A 24,564-nucleotide genomic window follows, 5' to 3' on the forward strand; every position below is an offset into this window, starting at 1 on the left:
AGGCGGGGCCCCCGGCCAGGCGGACACCAGCCTCAGCCACCCGGGTCAGCTCGGATCTGTGCCCGGCGCACACTGGGACTGCCGCCCACCGACCCCGCAGGTCTGACTCCGGCCGCCGCCTTCTGCAGGGAGCTCCAGCCAGGCCCCGAAATGAACAGGAAAGCAAACTGCTGCTCCCTGGGGTTTGAAGCCGAACTGGGACCAACCCCCAGCCCCCCAGCGTGGGCCTCCTCCCCGTGTGGACTCAGGCTCATGCGCAGCTCGGGCCCTGGGTTCCGTGCAGATCTGGCTCTGAGTAGGGGCCGCAGCGCCGAGAACCCCCAGCTGACAGAGGCTCGGGACTGTGCCCGGCAGAGCGGGGGCCACGGTCTGCTCTGTGGGTGTCCGGCGGCTCCAGCCTCCTGCAGGGACAGCCGTCCGGGGTGGGAGGGACTCTGGGAGCGGGATCCGACGCTCATCCCAATCCCTACCTGCGGGACTGTGTTCTGGGGGGCGGGGGGGGGAGTCTGCCTCTCCAGGAGCTCAGCAGCCTGTGTGTCGCGAATGCAAACGGCCAATCCACAGCCCATCCCCCAAAAGCCCTGTAGTGGGCTCCACCCCACAAGCCACTGTCCACCCACCCTTATCAGCCCGAGGCCGGGATAGGGAGACACAACTCCAGCCCCAGCGCCTGCTGACCCCCCTGCTGCCCGCCTCCAACATCCTCCCCCAAAAACCACGGCAGGGAAGCCCCCCTCTCACTCCGCCCACCCAGGGGCTCCCCACGGGCCCACCCCCACAGCCTGGTGGCTCCTCCTCTTGGAAGCTGCCACAAAGCTTTCCCAAAGACAATCCTCGCGTGTTGGCCTCAGCACCCCCGGATTGGGGGCACACGGAACGGCCGTGCAGTGGCTGGGGCCCGGATACAGCGACCCGCGCCCCCTCTGCCCTTGACCTGCAGGGGGCACAGATGGTCCCCACCCTTGGGGTTCCCCTGCTTTCCCTCCTCTGGCAGCCCTGCGCTGGCCGTGTGCACGTTTTAAAAAGCTCATCTGAACTTGGTAGTGATTGGCAGAGGGCAGAGGGAGACGGGTGATGGGTGCCTGTCACCGTCCGAAGGCAGCCGCGGCTTTCACCGCCCCCAGAGACGGGCTGCGCCCGAGAAGAGAGAAGCCTGTAGACGCCCAGCACCGGGAAGAAGCCGCGGGTGTGCTCGGGGCCGGGCCGGATCAGGCTGCACGAACGCGTGTGGCAATGTCGCCTGCGGCGCGCAAAAAGTGGGCTAACACGCAGCCTGGGGAGAGCTGGAAACCGCGCACGCGACGCGGGTCCACCGCCCGCTGCGCCTGCGCTTACCCGGAGCCCCTCCTCGCCGCGGTCCGCGCCAAGCCTGGGGCCCCGGCTCCCGCCGGCTACGTGAACTACCGGGCCTGCACCCGAAACAGACGGCAAAAGTGAGAGGGCTCGTCCGGGATTTGAACCCGGGACCTCTCGCACCCAAAGCGAGAATCATACCCCTAGACCAACGAGCCGACAGGTCAGTATCCCGCTGCGTTGATCCTTGGAGATTCGGCCCGCGGCTCCGCCCCGGCCTCGGGTCCCGCCCCAGGGTCACGCGGCGGGAGGTGGCTCGGACCCTGCCCAGGCTTGGCCGCGCCCCGCGCGCGCCCGAGTTCGGACGCGGGTGACAAGCGGCCGCCGTCCGCCGGCGAGGGGGTCTGTTCAGCCGGTGCGGGCGCGGGGATCTCTGCCGGTGACCCCAGCCCCGACCCCGATCATCGCAGGACGAAGGGACCTGGGGCCGCGCGCGAGCCACGCCAGACCCTCGGCTTCGTTTCTTCCCCAACAGGCTGCGAACTCGCCTCGCTTCTGGCACCCTGGGCATCGGGAAGGAGCAGGGACGCGCCTGCCCTGCTGCCGCCCCCAAGGGGCCCGGGAGATGGACACGCGGGGGCCTCCGGGACCTGGCCTGGAACCGCCCGCGCGCCCCCTCCGCAGGCGGCAAAGCCGAAGGGCCGCGGAGAGGCAAACCGGAGGTGCGGTTTCACAGGGGGGACTCAGGTTGCTCTCGGCACCGCGTCTTGGTAGTGCCAACCACTACCAAGTCCAGATGAGCTTCTTAAAATGTGCACAGAGCCAAGTTATGCATTGCACGGATTTACAAGAGAGTAATACGGAGTTCGCCTCGCACGAAAACCCCACCCTCCCCACCCCCCCGGTTTACACCATTACCAACTCACAGCGTTTCGTCTACACTCCATCCACCCGGTGTGGCTCTAAAGCAAACCCAGCTTTGTTTCCAAAACACAGGCAGTGCAAACGACCACAAAGCGTGGTTCAGGCTCACAGGTGAGATCACGAGGTTGGGATGGAACAGGCGCACTCCGCTCCATGTCTGCCCTGGGCCGCAGACACGGCCTCGCCGGTCCCTCAGGGAGGCTTGTGCGTGGTCAAAGGCGCAGCTGTGGCTCGCTTTTCCCGCAAATTCCTAAAACGCAAGCTCCTTACCCCGGGTGGGACTCGAACCCACAATCCCTGGCTTAGGAGGCCAATGCCTTATCCATTAGGCCACCGGGGCTGACACACAGGTATGCGGACGAGTTGTAGACCGCTCTTCCAGTTGCTGCGCGGGGCTCCCGCACCCAGCCAGCCCCGCTGCAACCCTGCAGGTCGGTCCCGGGCGCCGCTCCCGCGGGTCTCGCCCGCTCCAGGCCTCCGCGGGACCCTAAGAGGCGGCACACGCGCAGCTGGAACCGAGATGCGGAAAGCGAAGCTCGGCCTAGGGCCTGCGAGACACGCTCTGCGTGCGGGGCTCCCGGGTTCTGATCCGGGTGAATTCTTTAACCCGGGTGTAGCCAGAAGCGGGCGTGGTGCGGGTGCTGCCCACGACGGCCTGCGCCCTCGCTCCCGCGTCGGGACGCCCTGGCAGACCCGGGTGTGCGAGGCCCCTTACAGAACGCCCTGGATCCAGCATTCAGCGCGCCCGGCTAGCTCAGTCGGTAGAGCATGAGACTCTTAATCTCAGGGTCGTGGGTTCGAGCCCCACGTTGGGCGTTGTGTTTTTTCCATAATTTTAGCTTTTTCAGTTTAACGCGGTTCTCGCGTTTATGAACCCTTGATAAACCGCAGGAAGGTGCCGGCGACGCCCGCACCACGCAGCCCCACGAGCGGCTCACGGGTGCACAGGAGCTTCCCCCCGCGTGGGCTGTCAACCCCACCCTGCAAGGCTGAACACCGAAGTTCCGGCACATTCCACACCGCCTCTCACAGGCGCCGTCTCGCTGCGAGAAATCCGGATACCCTCTGAGCCGTTGGCTTGCTTTGTTAAAATTGCGAAATGCACGCTGAAAGGAGATCTGGCCACTTCAGTCGCGTTCGAGCGCACTGAGCGCGGGCACAGCACCGGACACCCATCACCACTGCGCGGTCGGAAGCGCGCGCGTCTTCCTGCCCTGCCCAGCTCCCCACACGCGTGTCCGGCTCCACGGCCTGGGCTCCGGCCCCTGAGGCTCGCGGTCCCGCCCGGACCCTGCCGCTGCAGGTTTCCACGGAGACCCCGGGCTCTCGGGGGCCAGCGCCGTTGTAGTACCCGAGCTGGGTGGACTCAGGGAGTGGGTAGGGCCACCCGCGTCACAGCTCGGGCAGCCAGGGAGTGACGGAGGGGTCCCAGGTCCGCGTGAGGTGTGGTCCTGAGGGCAGGAAAATTTTTATCTCTCGGCACTAAAAGACAACCCGGCAGCGACCACGAAGGGACTCGAACCCTCAATCTTCTGATCCGGAATCAGACGCCTTATCCATTAGGCCACGCGGCCCTACGGCGTCAGACGTTGCCGCTTTTCCCATAAAGCCCGGCTCGACCGCTTGCGCCAGGCTCCCCAGCGCGCATGCGCACGCGGCCTGCAGCGTCGCCCCGCCCCTCGGCGCTGGGCGCGGGCGGAGCTGGGAGCGGAGCCGCCTGCCCTGGACCGCGGCTACAGCACGAGTTCGAGCCCTAGTCGGCCCGCAGGCCGCGTGGCCGGCCTTTCTACCCCCACGCGCCGACCGCCTTCGCCGCCCACGCTGCGCAGCCCCTGCGCCGGCCTGCTCCGGGGCCTCTGGGCCCAGGCTCGTGTCTGTGGTGGAGATTGGGAGGGTGCACAGGGGCGCGCCTGGGAGAGGGGCGGGGCCTCCCAGGTGGGCCCCCTGGGGTGCTCTCAGGACCCCTGCCCAGCCTCGCGGTGTCCCCTGGCCCCAGACACTGCACCCCCGTCCGCCCTCTCGCTTCTCAGACCCGAGAGGCCCGGGGACGTCCGCAGGAGTTTGTTTATTGCTGGCCAGCAGAGCGCCAGGCCCACGCGGCCACGCCGGGTTGACAGGAGGGGAACGGGGATGGCCCGGGCGAGCCCCCGCCGTCAGACCCGCAGGCGGAGCCGCCGCCGCAGCGAGCTCCGGATCTCCAGGCAGGCCTTGCGCGGCTCGTCGCAGTCCGGCCCCAGCACGTCCAGCTCACACACGCGCCTGTTCACCTGCGGGGCCCCGCGAGGCCGGCGAGGCCAGGCGTCAAGCGCCGGCATCAACGCGCCCCCAGGCCCTCCCGGGTCGCACCCCCACCCCTGTGGCCAGGGCCCAGAGCCCCCACCCACCCCACGCTGCTTCCCCTCCGTGCGGGCTTGGTGGTCTCTACTGTTCGGGGCCGGGGATTCCTCCTTCCCCAGTGGGGCGGGGGTGGGGGTGTTCAGGACCCCAGGGTGAAGAGCGCACCTCAGTGAGCAGCTCCAGGAGGTCCCGCCCGGGGTCCACTCTGAGCACGTCCACCAGCGTCTGGATGAAGTCTGAGCCCATCTCATCCCGATAGGCCACACAGCCTACACCAAGGGACCCCAACCCGGGTTGGGCACGGCCTCTCTGCCTTCCCACCCGCAGCGGCCTAGTGCTGGGAGCTGGCGGCCGAAGGTCAGGGCAGAGGACAGGGCCTCCAGCACCCGGAGCCAGCCTGGGGCTGCAGGGGGAGTCCTCGGGGAGATAACAATGAACCCTTGCCGTGGGCCTGCTGACTGACCAGCCTGAGCAAGCAGCCTCTGCACCCCAACCCCAGGAAGCGGGCTTCCTCAGGCCCTGTCCTCACCCTCGGCCGCTGCGTAGACGGTCAGCACGTCTGCCTGTCCGGAGCTCCCTGGAGCAGGGCCACTGCAGGAGCTGCCTGCGGGAAGAGTCACCGGCACCCGTCAGCCCCGGATGCCTCCAGCCCCAGGTGTCCCGTCTCTGGCTCTAGGGCAGCTCGGGGCAGGTGGACGCCCTGCCAATGACCAGTTGGGTGACCTCAGAGGAGCTGGTTCACCGGGCTGTCTCCAGGCTTGGTGTGAGGTTCACACGGGGGAAGCCGCCCCAGCTTCCCAGAGGCCCCGGCGGTCAAGGGAGACTTTTCCTTCCCATCAGCCCTTCCCAAGCCCAGGCTCTGGAAGGACAGGACCCACCTTGGGCATCGGCGTGGACCTGCAGCACATCCGCGTGGGAGGGGAGAGCAGGTTGTGGTACCCACAACCAGCGCCGGTACCAGGGCAGAGCCTTGGGGCCCTTGCCGGCATCCCTGTTCCCTGGGAAAATGGGAAACAGGTAGACGCTATCTGGGGGTGGGCACCCCACCCAGAGCCCCCGGGCAGGCCTGCCACGCTGCAAACGCTGAGGGCTCAGGCTCATGGCCTTGACCTCTAGGAGAGGGTGGGGGAGAGGATGTGCCCCAGACTCCCAGGCAGCAAGCCTGGGGTGGCCGAGAGCTGACCGAGAAAGCCAGGAGGAGGAGGTGGGATGCTGGGCGCCACTCACCCCCACGGCAAGCCTGAAGCAGGAAGACCTTGGGACAGCCACGCAGTGCCCCACAGCGGCTCAGCTCCTGCACCAGCGCCTCTGGCTGCACCTCCTGCCCGTCGGCCCCCAGCAGCTGCCCCTGTGGTCCCCCGTGGGCCATCAGGGCCACCAGGGCACAGCTCACAGGTCCCCTGTAGGTGTCCAGCTGCTCCTGGAACTGGGCCAGCTCTTCCCAGAAAGCCTACAGGGAGACAGACCCTTGGGGACTGTGAGCCAGGGAGGAGACCCAGGCAGTGGCACGGGCCTTGGGCCCGGGGGGGTTGGGGGGGGGCTTCTGGAAGCAGGGAAGTGACTGCCCATGCACACAGCAGGGAGGGTGGAGGCCAGAGCTGCAGGTGCACTTCCCGCCTGTGATGGGTGAGAGGCCCAGGAGAGTCCTCGGGAACAGCACCAGGAGTCTCGGGCTTCCCCTCACCTGGGCTGTAGGGTCCGTCCTCAGGGTGGTCTCGAAGCCCAGGGCCTGGCACAGGCCCCCCAGTGCCTCCACGTCACGCTCGGCCCCAGGCCGGTCTCGAATCACAGCCAGCAGGAGGGCAGCTCTGGCCCCCGACATGTCATACTGAGCCCCGGGGCCGGGTTCTGCCTGCAGAGGTGCCGGGCACTCACAGTGGCCTCAGGGACCCCAGCCCCTCCCTCCTCTGCCGGGGCTCCCTGCCTCTCGTCCCATGGCCACGTGACTGGATCCCGCCCTGTCCCGAGCACCTCAGGCCTCCAGGGCTCCTCGCTTGTCAGGCACAGTGCCCCCCGCAAAGAGCTCTGAAAGACGGGGCAGCGTATGTCCCCCGCGGACTCCTCAGCCACCCTGCAGAACAGCTGGGGGGCGGCAAGGACACGTCAGAGGGGCTGTTCCAGAGGTAGGGAGGAGCACCCAGGGAGACTCCACAGGGCTCTACCAGCCAGAACGGAGTGGGGGGAGGCAGAGGAAGGGCAGGGAGGGCAGAAGGGCCTAAGCAAGACAGAAGTTCTCGTCCAGGCTCAAGGCCACAGACTGCCCTGGGAATGAGGGGCTCCAGCTGGACGTCCCCTACCCCGGGGTCAGGGTGCACTGTGGTGGGGATGCTCGCTGGAACAGGGCAGGGCTGGCAGGGAAGGCTCCCAGGATCGGCACTTCCGGGGAGGGTGCCACGACTGAGCGCGCCACGGAGCAGAGCTGGGGCCCACCCCAGGGACTACTCAACTACCCAGGGACCTTCGGGCCTCGGGAGCAGACCTGGGCCCAACCCCAGCCCCCAGGGTCCTGCAGCATAACAGGGCAGCCGTCCACCGCCTGCACGGGAGGCTGGAGGTACAAGTGTGCACGCGGGGAGAGTGAGGAAGGCACCAGTGACAGCCTGGAAGGGACTGTAGAATCCTGGCTAGCAGAGCAGGGAGGCCATACCATGCAAAGAACAGCTCAGGATAGGTGTGGCGGGGGTTGGTCTGGGGTATCTGTGCACTCCAGAAGGTGGGGGCAGGGCCCTGCGGCCGACACATGTGTAGCCTATAGAGGGTGCAGTGAACAGGTGGGGGAACCACTTGCCAAGACTGGCTGGCTCAGCAGAGCACAGCACAGCCCCCCCACCTCTGTCAGCAGCTGCAGCAGCGACCAGTGAGGACGGCGGCCACAGAGCTCCCTGAGGCCGGCGAGGAAGGCTCCGGGCTCCAGGGCAGCTGGTGGAGAAGCGTTGGTCTACAGTGGGGCTCCAGCTCTCCCAACCCCACCCGGCCCTCCCAGGACCCAGGTCCCTGCCCACTCACCCCCAGCGCCGCTTGAAAGCAGCAGGACGACTTTGGGGCAGCCCTGGAGGGCCTCACAACAGCTCAGCTCCTGAACCAGCTGCCGGGGCTGCCTCAGCTGCCCGCGGGGGGCCACCAGGGCCACAAGGGCACAGCCCACGGGGCTCTGGAGGGCATCCAGCTGCTTCCTGAACAAAGCTAGCTCCCGGAGGAAGTCCTAGGAGCAGCAGTAAAGGCCTGGCTGTGGCCCGGAGCTCACAGTGGGGGTGAGGTGAGGGGTGCTGGGGAGGAGGGGAGGGGTGTGGGCTCACCTGGACCAAGGCGTCCCTCCTCTCCCAGCTCTCAAAGCCCAGGGCCTGGAACACGGCCTCCAGGGCAGCGACCGTCGCGGCAGGCACCCCCGGGCTGCTGAGTGTCAGGGCCACCCTCAGACCCTGCACGCTGTACTTCCCCTAGGGAGGCAAGGCCAGAGCGGGAAGGGCAGGGCAGGGCCAGGCTCGGGCGGGAGTCCGAAGCAGGCAGGGCCAGGAGGCACCTCCTACTACCTTTCTCCCCAGGCTGTCTCGAGCATCTGCCACCTGTGCAGCCGCCTGCAGGGTCCCAGCCACCAGGAAAGCCATGGCGGACAGGCGGGGAATCCTCTGGACACCAGCTCTCCTGGCCCTGGATCCCAGCAGCCTGGGCCTTGACCCTTGCCCTCTCCACCAGCTGGTTCAGGACCTAAGCTGGACTCTGTCCCCGGGCTCCTTCCTCTGGCTGTAGCCGGTGACTTCCTGGCGTGCCCTCACCTGCACCAAGAGCCTGTGCCCGATCCTGTTTTTAGCTCCCGGCCCGCTCCTATCTGATCTTGTTACACCCGAGTGTCTCCCTGTGCAGCCAGTCCTTGTGCTGCTCCTGCCACCCTCCCCCACCCACCCCACCAGCGCCCAGCCCCTTAGGAAGAAACCAACTGGAATCGGCCTGGGCCACAAGACCTCGGCTGCTGCATCTGAGCCACGGGACTGTGCCGGTGACGGTGTGACCCTGTGTTACGTGGGGACAGAGGGGCTGGCACACAGGCACCAAGGGACAGTGACAGCCTCCACCAGGTGAGCAGGCAGGGCTCTGCCAGAGTGGGAGGAGCCCCGCACAGGACCCAGCCTGGGCGGGGCCAGAGGAGAGGCTGGCATCTTACAGGCTGCTGGGCAGTGGGGGCGGGGCCTCTTGCTACGGTCAGCCCCTCCCCCAAGGGACTCGCAGAGGCAGCTTGAATGCTCCGGGTCCGCAGCCAGCAGCCTAAGTGCCACCACTCCCCTCGGGGTCTCCGAGCCCCTTCCTCATTTCGTGGGGGGAGCAGCCAGCAAGCACTCCAAGGCCTGCTCCCCCTCCTCCAGTCCTGAGGCCCAGGGCTCATGGCTGCTCTGGGACTCAGGCCACAGGACCCACAGGGCGAGGAGGACCATCCCAGTGCCCACGAGCCCGCGGCAGTGACTAGAGAACACAGCGGCACAGACCCAGAACTGCAGTGGAGTGCTCGTGTTAAGTACGGTCCTCGCCTCAGCAGCGGCGGGCGGCGGCCGGCCTCTGTTGGCCCGTCAGTCTCCGGGGTTAGCCCCGTGGCTGCACCCGCTGCCACCCTCACCACGCTGGCCCGTGCTGGGCAGACCTGCAGACAGCGGAGCCGCCCGCCTCCTCGTGGCCAGGACACACAGCCTGCCCCGATGACTGGAGAGGTGAGGGCCGGAAGGCCTCGATGTCCATCCCAAAGCCAGCAGCTGCCCGTGGCCAATCTTCCACCCACACTGGAAGGCACAGGTTGGCGAGGCAGAGGGCCTGGCCGTGGACACACGCAGAACACAGGGAAGGAAGGGGACTGAGGACAGCTCTGGGAAGGGTCCTCAGGCCAGGCCTGACTCCTCCCGCTCCCCTGCTGCGGAAACCAGAGGGGAGCAGGCAGGACAGGCGACAAGGGCTGGCGCTGGGCAGGTCCTGGGAGCTGGGTGGAGCACCCCTCCCCCGCCCAGGCCGCTCAGCCCACGGGCTGGGCCGTCTTGGCGTGCAGGCTCTGGTGGGCGATGAGGTGCGCGCGCTGCTTGAAGCTCTTGTCGCACTCGCTGCAGCCGAAGGGCCGCTCGCCGGTGTGCACGCGCCGGTGGTCCAGCAGGTAGGCGCGCAGTGAGAAGCTCTTGCCACAGTCGCTGCAGCCGAAGGGCTTCTCGCCCGTGTGGATGCGCTGGTGGTCGGCCAGGTAGGCGCTGCGGCTGAAGCTCTTGCCGCAGGCGGCGCAGGAGAAGGGCTTCTCGCCGGTGTGCACGCCCTGGTGCCGCGCCAGGTCCGAGGCGCTGCGGAAGCTCTTGTCGCACTCGGGGCACCTGTGCGGCTTCTCGCCGGTGTGCGTGCGCTGGTGCCGCGCCAGGTCCGAGCCCCAGCGGAAACGCTTCCCGCACTGCCCGCAGCTGTGCGGCTTCTCGGCCGCCAGGTCCCGAAACTGACGCCGGCGCGTGGGCGGCCGCCCCCGCCGCGCCCCCGCCAACCGGCCCAAGGCCATCCCCGGCCGGTTCTCGCTCTCCCAGGCCTCACTGTCCTCGGGGCTCCAGGCCACGGTCCCGTGGGCGCCCGCCTGGCCCGGCACCGCCGCCTCTGGCCGCGACCTCCTGCTCTGCCCTCGGAGCCCCGCGCCTGCAAGGGGACAGGAGGCAGCCTCTTCAGTCCCGCGCGGCTCGGGGTCAGGGCCAAGTGAGGACAACGCTGCTCAGGGGGACCCCTCCTCCCTGGCTCTCGCACAGCCTGGGCCTCCACTTCTTCATCTACAAAGTGGGGACGATGATCAAGTTCCCGCAGGGAGCGGTGCCCAGGAAGCGTCCAGGAGTCCAGCTCCGGCCCACGGAGGCGCCTGCTAATTCTGACCCTGGGCCAACTACAAGTCTCTCTCAGTCAGGCGCTCCCTCTCCGAACCTGGCTGTCCAAACCCCAACACGGAAGAGTCACGTTAGCCCGGCAAGCTCCCCCAAGCGCCCTGTGGGAAGCTGAGGGACCCACTGGGGCTGGCTGCCACGGCTCCCTCACTCCACAAGCTCGGGTGCTCGGTCTCAGGCCACACATTTGGACAGGGAGGGGTCCTGGTCCAACCCACCGGGTGGTGCGGGTTAAATGAGATGTCGCTGAGAGGCTCTGCCTGGGCGAAGAGGGCCCCGTGTGGCCAGGGACAAGGCCAGGCTTGGTGGGCAGCTGGTGCACTCCATCCACACCCCTGCACCTGCTGACATGACCTCACAGCACACCCGACCCGCTCCTAGTCTTTGCTCCCTCCTCTGTGAAGTGGGGACAACACCCTGATGCACCAGGTGTGAGAACCGGAGAGAAAAATGGCCAACACGGGCACATCCTGCACACGGCACACGATACACACATGGAGCACACGTCCTGCACACGGCACGCGATACACGGAGTACACGTCCTGCACACGGCACATGATACACACACGGAGCACAGGTCCTGCACACGGCACGTAATACACAGAGTACACGTCCTGCACACGGCACGCGATACACACATGGAGCACACTTCTGCACAAGGCACATGATACATGGAGTACATGTCCTGCACAAGGCACGCGATACATGCATGGAGCACACATCCTGCACACGGCACGCGATACACGCACAGAGCACACGTCCTGCACACGGCACGCGATACATGGAGCACATGTCCTGCACACGGCACATGATACATGGAGTACACGTCCTGCACACGGCACACAATACGCACATGGAGTACACATCCTGCACACGGCACACGATACATGGAGTACATGTCCTGCACATGGCACACGATACACGCACGCAGTACACATCCTGCACACGGCACGCGATACACGGAGTACACGTCCTGCACATGGCATGTGATACACGCATGGCGCACACGTCTGCACACGGCACACGATACACGCATGGCGTACATGGAACACAGCCAGCGCAAGAGGAACCACATGGCTCTCAGGAGGCCAGGGAAGGCCCACTTTGGAAACCGGCTGAGGGCTCGCAGAGGGACCCCCACGGGGAAGGGGCCCAGAGGTCCTGCACCCACCTACCCAGCGCAGTGTTCTGGGAGTTCTCTCGCTTTATGTCCCAGAAGAGATCCCTCTGAGCCGGGTCTAGAGAGCCCCGCTCTTCCCGGGAGAAATAGAAAGGAATCTCTCCCAACGCCACGGGGCCCTGGGATGAGAAGACCTGGCTCAGGCCTGCCTCCACCCATCAGGTCTCCCGGGCAGCCGAGGGAGGGCGGACAGGAGAGGTCAGAGCAGGCGGGGCGTCAGAGCGTGCAGAGGGACGGGTAACTCACACAGACCCCAGGTGCAAAGCAGGCCTGCGCCGTGTCTCTGGGAGCCCCCTCTTCAGGAGGAGCAGGAAGCGGGGCTGCAGGGAGAGAAGGCGCCTGAGAGCAGCAGCGCAGGCCGGGGCCTGGAGCCTCGCAGCCCCCCTGCACTGGCTCGCACGTGCCCCTCACAGCCATGCCAGGGGAGCCAGGCCCTGCCGGCCACCAGAGGGTCACTCACCACCACGCCGGGGCTGCTCCTGGGCCACCTGTGGCAGGCTCCGGGCCCCGGCCGCTGCAGGAGGCCCCTTATCCGAGGATTCCTGGGCCACAGCCTTGGATTCCGCATCCTCTGAGGGCACATCCTGTGCGGGAACCACAACACGCCCGTCAGCACCGAGAGCAGATGGAGGCAGAATCTAACCCCTGGGAAGGAGACGCGGGGCGTGTCCCTGAGGATGCGGCGGCACGGGGAAAGCAACCCACGTGGAGGCCCAGGGAAGTGCAGAGGAGGATGGGACGCAAAGCAGTGCCGGGTGCTGGAGCACACGCCTCGGTCAACCTCGGAGCAAGAAGCAGCCCCACAGGCCGGGAGGCACAGCCACTAGGAAAGGGACGAAGGAGGGGCTCCTCCTGCCAAGGGCAGAACCCCACAACCCAGCAGCCCCACACCCCTCCCGCCAGGTGCTCCCAGTGTGCAGGACCCAACACCCGAGGAGAAATCAGGGTGCCACCTTCCCACACCCCCTCAGGCACCTGCGCGCATGCCCGGCATCCCCAAGGCCTGGCCTGGAGCAGAAACAAATACACCTTTGCAGAGAGTGCGTGGCGCTAAGCCCCACTTTCCGGAACAAGTCCACAGGAACCGCATTTACCTGAGAGGGTCTCGGGCACTCCCTACTACTCTACGCTGCCTGCACACGCTGCCCTGGCCCACGAGCCTCCTGAGGACTCGTCTCTGCAGACGGCCCGTCTCTACAGCGCAGGTGCCCTGGACAGGGGGGCCCCTCACCTGGGGCCCGGCCTTGGCTGGCTGCTTCTGCAGATCCTCCACCAGGACCACGGCCTCCTCACCGCTCCCGGGCTGCTGCTCCCGCACGCGGGCCTGGATGTCGCCCGGCAGCACCGCCAGGAACTGCTCCAGCACCAGCAGCTCCAGGATCTGCTCCTTGGAGCGCAGCTCGGGCCGCAGCCAGCGGCAGCAGAGCTCCCAGAGCCGGCTGAAGGCCTCGTGGGGCCCTCCGGCTGCCCTGTAGCGGAAGTGCCGGAAGCGCTGGCGGCAGGCCTCCGAGTCCCCGCTGTCTTCCGGTCCGGCAGACTCCTGCTCCCAGGAGCAATCCTCCACCTTCACGACGAGCAGCTCTTCTCCCTCCCCACAGGCCTGGCTCGGGGGCTCCGGGGGGGCTGCCATGCCCCCGGCCCAGTGCTCGGCCCGGCCCGGAGGCTGCCCTCTCAGTCTCCCAGAGGGATCCCTTGCGACGGCCGCACTGGCATCTGGACACTCCTGGGGAGAGAGGAAAAGAGCAGGACTGGGGACGGGGGCGGGACACCGGCTTCAGAAAGTTCATGGAAAACGTGTATTAGGAAAAAACAGCGGGTGCCTTGGTGCCGTGGGTTAACCCGCCGCCTGTGACGCTGGCATGGCGCAGTGCCTATTCCAGTCCCAGCCGCTCCACTTCCCAGAGCCCGGCTCGCGGGCCTACCAAAGCAGCCGAGGTGGCCCAAGTGCTTGGGTCCCTGCCACCCACACTCGTGTCCTGGATGGAGTTCCAGGGTCCTGGCTGTGACCTAGCCCAGCCCCGGCCATTGTGGCTGTTTGGGGAGTGAGCCAGCACAGGGAGGATCTCTCTCACTCCGCCTTGCAAATAACTTTTTTAGATAATAATAATAATAATAGGCTGGCACCATGGCTCAATAGGCTAGTCCTCCGCCTTGTGGCGCCGGCACACCGGGTTCTAGTCCCGGTCAGGGTGCCGGATTCTGTCCTGGTTGCCCCTCTTCCAGGCCAACTCTCTGCTGTGGCCCGGGAGTGCAGTGGAGGATGGCCCAAGTGCTTGGGCCCTGCACCCCATGGGAGACCAGGAGAAGCACCTGGCTCCTGCCATCGGATCAGCGCGGTACACCGGCCACAGCGCGCCAGCTGCGGTGGCCATTGGAGGGTGAACCAATGGCAAAGGAAGACCTTTCTCTCTGTCTCTGTCCACTCTGCCTGTCAATAATAATATTAATAATAATAATGATAACCCTATATATGAAATTCAACTTCTGCACCAAAATAAAACTCACTTTTAATTCCATTTTTCTACCAACTTTCTGAAGCGTGCCCACCCACGAGCTAAGCCCCGCCCACAGGACGGCAGGGACTCCAGCCCCCGATGCCCAGCGATGCCCGGCCGGCTTGCCCAGCGGAACTGGAGGCTCAGTGACTCCGGCTAATACAGGCCTCACCCTGGAGCCAGGGTCAGCTGACAGCAACACCTACCCTCCCTCAGGAGGCAGCACTGCACGCCCCGGCGCCGACGGCGACGCACCTAACCTGCACGGATTCCACGCCGCGCCAGTCCAGTGTCACGGCAGACACGGCAGCCTATTGTTCTATGCAGACGTCCGGGGCGTCCTCACGGCCTGAGCTTCTGCACGTGTGGCATACTCGGTCACAAATGGCGCGCGCGTGCCACCGACCGTGCTCGGGGGCCGTTATGGGATGGATCACAGGCGCGCTGTGCTGGCTTCCTCCGATTCGAAGACTCCGACTTGCAGAGCCCGCGGGCCGAGGGCTGTGGGAGAACCCCCGCCATTCACGCACGACTCCGTGGGAACGCTCGCGCGCTTCCAGCCCTCGCAGTGGCCTCCTCACAAGAGCTCCGAAAAGCGGTATTTTGGAATTTCCTTTAATTTCTGAGGTTTCGACAATAAAAGTCACACACACCATTCAATTTAAAAGGGGGGGGGGGTGTATATTTAAACAACGCAGGAAACGCTAAAGAGCGGCTCTCCCCTCCTCGCCAAGTGCCTCACCCCCACAGTCCGACACCCGACGTCCGGACCGTCTCCCGTTTTCTACCGGAATGTTCTCCACAGACACGGGGGCAAGGGGCTTGACGCGCGCCCCCGCGGGCGCGAGCTCGCGGCACACACGCTCCGGCTCCTCGGCGGCGGGAGCTCCTCCGGAGGCTCGACCACAGCCGACCGCGGCATTCGGGTGGCTACGCCACACCAAGCACCTTCTTTATTCTTCCGCTCCTCACAAAACCCCCGAAACGCACGCGCGCCATTCTCTCCTCCGAAGGGTCTCTCCCGAGAGGGCCCGGACTCACCAGGGTCGCTCGGCAGGACGCGGCGGGCGGGGACGCCGACCCAGCCGGTACCCCGCGCGCAGCGGAGGGGGCGGCCGGAGGCCAGCCCGGGGGCCAGCCCAGGGGCCGAGCGCGCTCTCGCCAGCGGTGCACGCCCCCTCCGGCCGCCGCGCGGGACTCGGACCGCGGATGCCTCCGACGCCGCTCCCCGCCGCCGGGAAACACACCCCCGACTGCCTCCCAGGCCCGCCCACTTCCGCCACCGCTCTCGGCGCCGGAAGTCCGCGCGAGGCTCGCCGGCGACCACACCGCGTCAGACTTCAAAACTACATCCCCCAGAAGGCCACGGCCCTTGCCTTGTGGCCAATGAACAGAGAGGATGCGCAGAGCCGACCAATCAGAAGGAAGCGACGCCAAGCGCCGTGCGCGGCCTCATTCAGGCACCTGCGATGGAGGGCGGGGGTTCGCGGCCTGACTGGCCGGCCTGTCCTTGGTCCCTGCCTTTGTGTCGCGTTTCCCTGCGCCCCTATGAGGCGAGCGGAGGAACCCGAGGCTGGCCTGGCGAGCGGAGACCGCAGCTGCCTCAGCCGCGAGGCCCGCTCGGCCGGTGGGGATGCGCCGGGCCGGCCTCAGCAGTCCGAAGGCGGCCGGGGAGCCTGCCCAGCCGCTGCTCGGGCACGCGCTCCTCGTCTTCGGCGGCCGGGGAGCTCCCTTGGAAGTGGAATCCAGCGAGGGGCGCGGAGCAGCTTCCCACGGCGAGTCCCGCTGGGTTGTGCGGAGGGACCCAGAGCCGGCAGGCTGCGTCCGGACTCCCGGGCTCGCCTCGCTCGGACCCGCGCCTCCGGGCTCCAGACCTCCTTGTTCCAGAAATGCAAAGGGTTTATTTTGAATGATGCATGTATTGCATGCTTGGAAAAGAAAATTAAGAAATGTTGAGAAATAAGCCATCCCTTTCCCTTGATACTCGCTAGCTCGCTCCCTCTGCCCAAGTGCCACCCTTAAACAGGCCACCGCCATGTAGGCAGCCTCTGCCTTGCCTTAATGTTGTGCCTGTTTCCTCGCCAGCTGACATATATTCACCTGTTGTTTGTCTCCCAATGCCTGGGCTCCACGGGGGGCAGACCCGTCACCGCCCTGCTGATCCGAAGCCAGGAGCCAGGTACTTCTCCTGGTCTCCCATGCGGGTGCAGGGCCCAAGCACTTGGGCCATCCTCCACTGCCTTCCCGGGCCACAGCAGAGAGCTGGACTGGAAGAGGGGCAACCAGGACAGAATCGGCGCCCCAACCGGGACTAGAACCCAGGGAGCCGGCGCCGCAGGCGGATTAGCCTAGTGAGCCGGCGCTGGCCCATGGATGCATTTGTGAAGCGCGTCGGGGACCATCGGTAACGTCCCCTTGTTTATGTCCTCAGCAGTGTATCCGGCTCTTTGCATGTCCCTGTGTATGATTCATCGATTCTGCAAGCTCAGCAGTATTCCATAGCGCGGCATTGCATGTCTTACGTAAAGTGACCGGCCCTTGGACGTTCACCGTGTCCGTTGTTCTGTATCTGCCTTCTACACACACCCTGGTGTATTTGCTGAAACTTCCCTTGGGAAAAAGTAGTAAGGAAGTCGGTGAATCAGCTTCGGATACATATTTCCAACTGTCCTCCTCCAGAAAGGGTTAAAAATCTTGCGCATGTTTATCCTCCCCGTCCCCCACATGCGGGGATTTACAACCCAGTTCCACAGGGTTCGTGAACAGCTTCATGAAGTTTCCGATAAGCTCTGGGGTTGTGCACATTAAACCTTGAAGTCAGTTCGGTGAGCAGATAGATGGAGCCTGCGCCAGGCACCGCGCCCAGTGCTTTTCGGCTCTCACTGCACGCACAGATTAGTCCACGATTAGAATTCCAGATTACATTATCATTTCTAAGGAAGCTGAAAGGCTTTCTTCTTCAGTTACTACTGACTATTCTATTTATCATTTTGTGAACAGACCATTATTATATCCTGGTTTTTCTATTGCAATATTCTTTTTAAAATTTTGAGACAGACACAGCTCCCTTCGACAGGTTCATTCCCCAAATGCCCACAACAGCCAGGGCACAGCTAGGGCAGGAACCACGAGCCAGGAAGACAATCCAGGTCTCCCATAAGGGCCGCAGGACCCCAAGTACTTCAGTTTGTTCTGCTGCCCCCCAGGGTCTGCATTAGTAACAAGCTGGAGTCCGGAAGTGGAGCTATTAAGCCCCACAGATGTCTTCACCACTAGGTTAAACACTTGTTCTGGGACATTAATGTTTGACTTTACACATCAAGGGTATGCTAACACAGCCAGACATGCAGTAAACACTCAGTGGCCGCTTATTGTATTGAATGTTAATTTACTCTTTAAAATATGTTGTGTTGCAAATATTTTCGCATATTGTAGCTTATCTTTTCATACTAATCAAGTGTTTGGATGTTGTGTTTTTATTCCAATACAGAAATTTCAAATGTTAGCAGGGAGCTGGATCAGAAATTTATTTATTTTCATTAAACAAATGGCTTAATATTGGGGAGAAATTATACAAGTTTTCACATCCAGAAACATGTATTTAACTCTTCCATTACTTAAAAAATGTTGTAGCTTTTCCTTTTTTTCTTTTTAAATGTAGTTGCTGCATCTCAAGTGTATTCCAAGGTAGTTTAAAATTGTGACTGTTTATCCCCATTGTATGTCTGCTCTGATCACAAAATAAAAACCACACCAGTTATCTGAATAGATAATATTTGATATGAAAACTGTTAGGTTAGGGGAGGGCCCAGTAGCTGGGATTGCAGCCCAGGAGGCAGCAGCGTGGGGTGAGTGGCGGCCCCAGCCCGGGCCACTGCAGGCAGCTGGGGAATGAAGCCGTCGACAGCAGCGCTCTCTCTAATAAGAAAAAAAAATGCTAACTTGAAAAGCAAGGTTAACTACCAAGGGCAGCAGAGATTTCTAAAAGCTACAGAAGCAGCACCTGCAGGAAGCAGCTCTTAGGTCACAGGAGCCCCTCTCTTCCAGTCGAGGCAGCTTCGCCCCCGATAAGAGCGAGCGGCCGCCCCTGGAGACCTCGCGGGAGAGCGCGGGGCGCCCTGCCTGGCCCCTGCCGGCCCCGAGGAGCACTGCGCCGGGAAGCACAGCGTCCCCCGCTGGAGCTGCGGCCGGCGGCGTCCTCCCATCGCCCTCCGCCGGCACACACTGGCCAGCCCGCGAGCGACATCAGGCTTCCGCTGGAGAAGTCGCAGAAGACAGAAAGGCAAACCTGGTTCTTCCCTGCTGCCCTCAGAGCGGGCACCTCTTGCCGTTCAGCAAGGCCGCGTCTGTGCGCAGACAGCACCAGCAGGCCGTGGAGGCCCGGCCTGAGCCACCGGTGCTGCAGTGGCCAGCTCTGTGTCCCAGGTACACAGGTGACCTGGAAGAGACCACGAGCCAGCAGACAGGCAGCAGCGGAGTGGAGCCACGAATGGTGGACAGCGGGCAACGCCGGGGTCAGCGTTTTTCCAGCTGTGGTCCTGGGGTGGGGGCTGGCGCAGTCCCCCGGAATGTGAAGGATGTGTTATGTTCCTGGAATGCAAATGCATGACAGATGTCGTCCTGAGTGACAGGTGACAGCTGTGACGCCTCTCTCTGCTGCTCTTTAGCCCGCCCGAGCCCCTCCACTTCTCACTCCAGCCCCTGGGGCTTCCCGGCTTTCACGTCTGTGTCTCCTGAGTCTGCTCAAACCGGATCAGAGAGCTGCTCTCCGCCCGGAGGCCAGAATCCAGAAGATTCCAGTCGCTTCTCCCTGCAGTTGCACGGTCACATGAACTGGCACAGGCTGCGTCTCCTCTGGTTTGAGAGGCACAAGATAATCGAATGCGAGCATGTGGGGGTGAGGGGTGGGAGTGGTCTGCAGCAGGGGCAGGAGAGATGGGGACTAGGCCAGCTCCTTGGCCCCAGACCTGCATGTCCCATGAGACCTTTTTCCCTCTATAAAAATGTCTCCTTTGGGGTTTTTTGGCTTTCTTAAATTTTTTTTTTTTCAATTTTTATTTAAAAGCCAAAGTTAGAGAGGGAGAGAGACAGACCTTCCATCTGCTAGTTCACTCCCGAGATGACCACCAATGGACAGGACTGAGCCAGGAGCTTCATCCGGGGTGGCCCCTGGGCCATCCGCCACTGCTTTCCCAAGACGTTAGCAGGGAGCTGGATCATAAGTGGAGCAGCCCGGACACGAACCAGTGCCCATGTGGGATGCCGCTTCACAGACGGTGGTTTAACCAGCTGTGCCACGATGCTGGCCCCTTGTTGGCAGGGAACCCTAAGCATTACAGGATCACTGGCTATGTGGGCTTTGTGCTTTTAATCATGTAATTAACCCAAACAATAAATATTTTACCTGGTACAATTTGTTAATGTCAAGTTGCTAATGCATATAGGCTTAAGATAAAGCATTAACTTGCACAATTCTGAGGCTGAGAAATTCCATGATATGCAAGCTGCAGACCCAAGAAGTCCAGCAGTATAGGTCTGTTTTTAGTGTTTTAGAACGGCAGAGAAAAAGACACAGGTCTCCCATCTGCTGCTTCACTTTTTTTTTTTTTTTTTTTTTTTTTTGACAGGCAGAGTTAGACAGTGAGAGAGAGAGACAGAGAGAAAGGTCTTCCTTCCGTTGGTTCACCCCCCAAAATGGCCGCTACGGCCGGTGCACTGTGCCGATCCAAAGCCAGGAGCCAGGTGCCTCCTCCTGGTCTCCCATGAGGAGCAACCGGGACAGAACCGGTGCCCCAGCGGGGACTAAAACCCGGGGTGCCGGCACCACAGGCGGAGGATTAGCCTAGTGAGCCGCGGGGCCAGCTGTTTCACTCTTGAAAGGCTCACAACCGCCATGGCTGGGCCAGGTCAAATCCAGGAGCCAGGAACTCGGTCCCGGTCTCCCGGATGAGTGGAACAGACCCAGCTCACAACCACCATGGCTGGGCCAGGTCAAATCCAGGAGCCAGGAACTCGGTCCCGGTCTCCCGGATGAGTGGAACAGACCCAGCTCACAACCGCCATGGCTGGGCCAGGTCAAATCCAGGAGCCAGGAACTCGGTCCCGGTCTCCCGGATGAGTGGAACAGACCCAGCTCACAACCGCCATGGCTGGGCCAGGTCAAATCCAGGAGCCAGGAACTCAGTCTCGGTCTCCTGGATGAGTGGAACAGACCCAGCTCTCAGGGCAGCACCCACTGCCTCCCAGGATGTGCGTTACCAGGGAGGTGGACTACAGAGCAGAGCCAGGACCCTATTCCAGGCACTTGATGTGAGATGCAGGTGATGCAGGTATCCCAAGCAACTTATGTTTAATTTATTTATGTGAAAGGCAGAGTTACAGAGAGAGAGGTCTCCCATCTGTTGGTTCACTCCGGCCACAAGGGCTGGAGCAGCGCTGATCCGAAGCCAGGAGCCAGGAGCCTCTTCCAGGTCTCCCACGTAAGTGAAGAGGCCCAAGGACGTGGGCCATCTTCCACTGCTTTCCGAGGCCACAGCAGAAAGTTGGATCAGAAGCAGGGCAGCTGGGACTTGAACCGGCACCCATACGGGATGCCAGCACTGAGGGTGGCGGCTTACCTGCTACGCCACAGCGCCGGCCCCTCAAGCAGCATCTTACCTGCTGCACAAATGTCCACCCCAGTGGTGTACTGCTAACACCTGAGTGCCCGAGGGCCGGCACTGTGCACAGCTCTGGCTGTTGCAGCCATTTGGGGAGTGAACCAGTGGATGGAAGGTCAGTCTGTCTCTCTGCCCCTCTGTAACTCTTGCCTTTCAAATAAATAATCTTTAAAAAAATTTCAAGGACATTCATTGCAGCATTACAGTATTAAAAAAAAAAAACCACACGTGCTGCTTGCTATTCTCCAGCTTGCTCCTTCTTTCTCTTGGTCAAGTCCAGAACTAGAACATAGTTACTGGGCGGTGCTTCGGCACCTGTTGGGTCCAGATGAAACACAGTCTTGATGACCCCTCCTTCTGAGCCTCCCCTGACGGTGGAAACCCTCTGCTTGCGCATCCTGGGATAAGTGCCCATTGTCCTCGAGCCCCTCCCCCCCCCACGCGGCGGTTAGCAACAGAGCCACGAGTGGGGTCTCAGCTCAGCACGCTCCCAGCTGAGAGCGCGCCGATGACCCACCAAGAGGAGACGGCTCACACACAGAGAAGTCTGTATCGGCCTGTGCCTGTCTGCACAAAAGAAGCCTGGGGATGGAGGGCGAGAGTGGACTCCAGGGGCGGCACGCGGAACAGGGCAGGGTGTTCGTGGTAGAGTTCAAGCTTAAAGAGTCAGCGGGAGGACACCTGGGCTCCGCGGTGGGCGGCTCTGGGGGAAGACGCCAGACGGACCTAAGGCCGAAGGGAGAGCTACTGAGCACGGCCCGAACCCCCCACCCGAGGCTCCTCTCAGCGGAAGGCACCTCCTGCACCAGGAGAAAGCTCGCTGGCCGCCTCGTCACCAGCCAGACTGCCTCTCCAGCAGGGGCTTGCCTGCGACCTTCAGGGGCTACCTGCCGGGGAACGGCTAAGACGCAGACCTCGGGGGAGCGAGCGATCCAGAGCCCCAGCCCAAACAGCCGAGCTCCCTGGGGGAACCCGCCACCTAAGGGACAGCAGGGCGGAGACCTGCCCCGCCGTCAGTCAGCTACGCCCGCCCTCTCCCTGCCACAGTCCCGCTGCTGCCAACTCGCAAACGCTGGCGGCGGGAGAGGTCAGCGGCTCCCGCCCCCAAGCCTCCCGCACCGGCTCCCCGCAACGCTCGCCCGGGCCTCGCTCGGATGGTCTCGGGAGGCTCCTCCGAACCCTCGGCCCGCTCGGAGCCTCGTCAGCTAACAGCGGGGTGCCCCCGGGTGCCGGAGCGCGAGGGGCGCCCTCAGGACCTCGCCACTGTCCGCTCCACGGGCCACAGCCCCCAGCCCCGGCGTCACCTCAGCTCCGCGAGCATCCACCTCGTCCTGGAAAACGAACGCGCGGACGCAGCAGGGCCGCACCTGGGACGGCCACGTCTCCCGGCCCTGCACCCTCATCCTCACCCTCACCGCGGGCCTCGCCCGCCTCAATCTCCCCCGCGGCCGGCTCCCCGCACGCTCCGCCCGCCACTGCCCGGGAGCCCAGAGGACTCAGGGCGCCTCCGACCAGGCCGACGTCGGAACCGGCAGCGGTCGCGCGAAGCCGGAAGTCAGGGAAGGATCTGTGGGATCTCCGCGGAGAACGCGAAGCGGGCCAGCCCGGGGCCGTGGGCGGTTACCCGGGCAACCGTGGAAGGGGAGGAGCTGCTCGGAGCACAAACGCCCGTCGTGATTGGCCAGTTCTGCTAGTTCCGCCCCGACGTTTGATTGGCTGAGAGCCACGGGAAGGGCGGAGCGTCCGGCTTCGATCCAGCGCGGCGGTCGGCGCCGTGGGAACCCCGGGCCTCCAGACCCAGGGGCCAGGCGCGCGCAAACCCTAGCCCCTCCCGGGGGCGGCAGCCCTCGGTGGGCTCCACGCACCGACAGCAGGGCCTTGGAGCCACAGCCGGCCTCGCACAGGCCGCAGGGAAGGGGGTGGAAGCGGACACGGAAGCATTCCGGCCCCTCACCCCTCGGCCTGCTGCTGACCGCGCAGGTCAGCGGTAACCCCGTCAGGACGGGGTCTGCGGTGGAAGCCAAGGCGAGCCCCTGAGCCGCCTCCCCTCCACCCAGACACGCCACGACCCTTGGCTTCCCCATCTCGGACCTGGGGCCCCAACGCCCACCCCTCACGCGTACCCCCACCGCCGCGACACAGCGCCAGCTGCCTCCCTGGTCTCATTGGCTCTTATCTAGGACTTCCCAGTTCCACTCTTGTTGCCACACTTGTCCCAGCATGGTGACTTCTGGAAGGGTCCCTGGGCACAAGCGGGCAGGGGAGGGCCACCTGTGGCACAGTCAGTGGGTCGCTTGGAGTCCTGTGGCTGTGAAGGGGAAGCCTTCCCCCCACACCCTGGCCCCTGGGCTCCCGGGAGGCAGTGCAGCCCCTGGATAATTCGCTGGGTCATCAGCCAGCCCCGTGAGCGCAAGCCTGCTTTAGGACTGAGTCCCCGTAGTGGTCTCAATGTCCCCTAAGGACCACATACTGAGGGGTTGGTCCTATACTAGTAGATCGAGTAGATTCTGGATCTAATCACGGCATCTGGGCGGTGGGCCCTGTGGGAGGAGTCTGGCTCCTTGAGAAAGGGTCGCTTCCTGGAGACTGACCTGGCTCTTTCCTGTCTCCTCCTCTCTCTGAGCCTCCCGGCTCGCCAGGTGACCCTTCCCTGGCACACCTTCTGCCATCATCAGACGCCAAACTGGGCCCCCCAACCTTGGACGGTGAGCCTCCAAAACTATAAGCTAGAAATAAACTTTCCTAAGTATTTTAGTTATGACAAAAAGCTAATACGCCCCCCACCCCGGCCCCACCTCATTGAGCGGAAAAATCCCATCTCTAGCTGAGTACCGGCAGCCATGACAGGCTGAGACAATCCGCTTTCTTTCCGGCCTCTTCAACCAACCCTGCCAGCGGCCGCTGAGACCTCGCAGACCACCACGTCCTGCCGGGCGTCCAGCTGCTTCCATGGGCCTCCTCGCCCGACAGCCCTGCCTCACCATCCCACACACCGCTCAGTCTGCCGCTGCAGGCCCTGGATCAGGGCTGGTCCTTGCAGCCCCACACGTGGATTCCAAGTTGTTCCAGAATGTCTCTCAGCCTCCACCACCTGGTCTGTTCTGGGGTGATAAACCTGGTCAGCCTTGCTGAGTACAGGCGCCGTCTATACGGGGCCTGTCCCCCGCCCGGCAGCCTGACCTCCACCGACTTCGAGCCGCTGCAGCCCCCAGGAGCCAGGAGCAACCAGGGCTGTGGCCACCCAGGTGCCCTGTGACCCACGGAGCTAGCTGTGGCCTCCCGGTTGCAGTCTCGTGGCCAGTTGGTGTCAGGGCTGAATGTCATCTCAGGCTGAGCCCACCCCTCCTTCAGTGGGGGGGGGGGGGGATTGGAACCTGGAAGCCACGGAAGTTAAAAACCAAAGGAAGGCCAGGAACCAAACAGAGCTGGGAACAGTGGGCAGGGCAAATTACCACGGGGCCAAGGAGGTGATGCAGCGGCTGCAAGAATGGACCAGCGCTCAGACACGCCTGAGATGGGCAGTGGGGTGGCAGAAGTGTCCTAGCTGGCTCTGCCCTACTCCTGGCCCCCAAAAGGGCTCAGTGGGCTGTGCCCTTGGCACCAGTGGCCAACTGGCTGGCTTCACACTGGGAAGCCTGCTACTCAGAAACCTGCTGGCAGACTTAGGGCCCCAGCCCTCTGGAATGCAGCCGACGACGGGGCAGACTCAGGATGCCTGAACAAACGCCCGCTTGGTCCAGAACCCGCCACACTCAGGCTCGGCGCCAGGGCCCCTGAGACAGAGCTGTGGCCATCGC

General features: G+C 63.7%; 2 protein-coding genes and 4 non-coding genes across 19 annotated transcripts; 1 reads left to right on the forward strand and 5 right to left on the reverse strand.

The window, feature by feature from the left end:
- Positions 1–1,439: 1,439 nt before the first annotated feature.
- TRNAP-UGG (transfer RNA proline (anticodon UGG)) lies at positions 1,440–1,511 on the reverse strand. Its single transcript has one exon. It is a non-coding gene; the product is annotated as a tRNA-Pro (tRNA).
- A 973-nt stretch (positions 1,512–2,484) lies between these two features.
- On the reverse strand, positions 2,485–2,557 carry TRNAR-CCU (transfer RNA arginine (anticodon CCU)). The gene has a single exon. It is a non-coding gene; the product is annotated as a tRNA-Arg (tRNA).
- A 403-nt stretch (positions 2,558–2,960) lies between these two features.
- Positions 2,961–3,033, forward strand: TRNAK-CUU (transfer RNA lysine (anticodon CUU)). Its single transcript has one exon. It is a non-coding gene; the product is annotated as a tRNA-Lys (tRNA).
- Positions 3,034–3,718: 685 nt separating this feature from the next.
- Positions 3,719–3,791, reverse strand: TRNAR-CCG (transfer RNA arginine (anticodon CCG)). The gene has a single exon. It is a non-coding gene; the product is annotated as a tRNA-Arg (tRNA).
- Positions 3,792–4,263: 472 nt separating this feature from the next.
- On the reverse strand, positions 4,264–8,903 carry LOC100343179 (putative caspase-16). 7 transcript variants are annotated; one of them, XM_008250636.5, is made up of 11 exons: positions 8,085–8,903; positions 7,851–7,991; positions 7,561–7,756; positions 7,385–7,473; positions 6,526–6,636; positions 6,239–6,406; positions 5,782–6,004; positions 5,433–5,552; positions 5,084–5,158; positions 4,720–4,823; positions 4,264–4,484 (listed from the first exon to the last, which is right to left on the reverse strand). In XM_008250636.5, exons 1-11 carry the CDS (start codon positions 8,157–8,159, stop codon positions 4,371–4,373), a joined length of 1,416 nt encoding a protein of 471 aa, XP_008248858.2. In that variant the 5' UTR covers positions 8,160–8,903; the 3' UTR covers positions 4,264–4,370. The 7 variants fall into 7 exon arrangements, 6 of the variants coding, with proteins under 6 accessions (XP_008248858.2, XP_008248859.2, XP_089177464.1 ...); XM_008250637.5 differs by lacking the exon at positions 6,239–6,406; XM_089321338.1 differs by lacking the exon at positions 7,561–7,756 and adding an exon at positions 7,202–7,303 and having other exon boundaries at positions 7,851–8,903.
- A 136-nt stretch (positions 8,904–9,039) lies between these two features.
- ZNF213 (zinc finger protein 213) lies at positions 9,040–15,396 on the reverse strand. 8 transcript variants are annotated; one of them, XM_070064041.2, is made up of 6 exons: positions 15,150–15,395; positions 14,364–14,609; positions 12,845–13,336; positions 12,074–12,197; positions 11,860–11,933; positions 9,040–10,197 (listed from the first exon to the last, which is right to left on the reverse strand). In XM_070064041.2, the coding sequence occupies exons 3-6, from the start codon at positions 13,241–13,243 to the stop codon at positions 9,157–9,159; spliced, it is 1,638 nt and encodes a 545-aa protein (XP_069920142.2). In that variant the 5' UTR covers positions 13,244–13,336; positions 14,364–14,609; positions 15,150–15,395; the 3' UTR covers positions 9,040–9,156. The 8 variants fall into 8 exon arrangements, with proteins under 8 accessions (XP_069920142.2, XP_089177446.1, XP_008248861.4 ...); XM_089321320.1 differs by adding an exon at positions 11,609–11,732 and having other exon boundaries at positions 14,369–15,395; XM_008250639.5 differs by adding an exon at positions 11,609–11,732 and having other exon boundaries at positions 14,364–15,395.
- Positions 15,397–24,564: the final 9,168 nt, after the last annotated feature.

The sequence above is a fragment of the Oryctolagus cuniculus genome, chromosome 19 (genome assembly GCF_051225735.1).
Source record: "Oryctolagus cuniculus isolate XC-2025 breed Fujian yellow rabbit chromosome 19, ASM5122573v1, whole genome shotgun sequence".
Classification (NCBI taxonomy): domain Eukaryota; kingdom Metazoa; phylum Chordata; class Mammalia; order Lagomorpha; family Leporidae; genus Oryctolagus; species Oryctolagus cuniculus.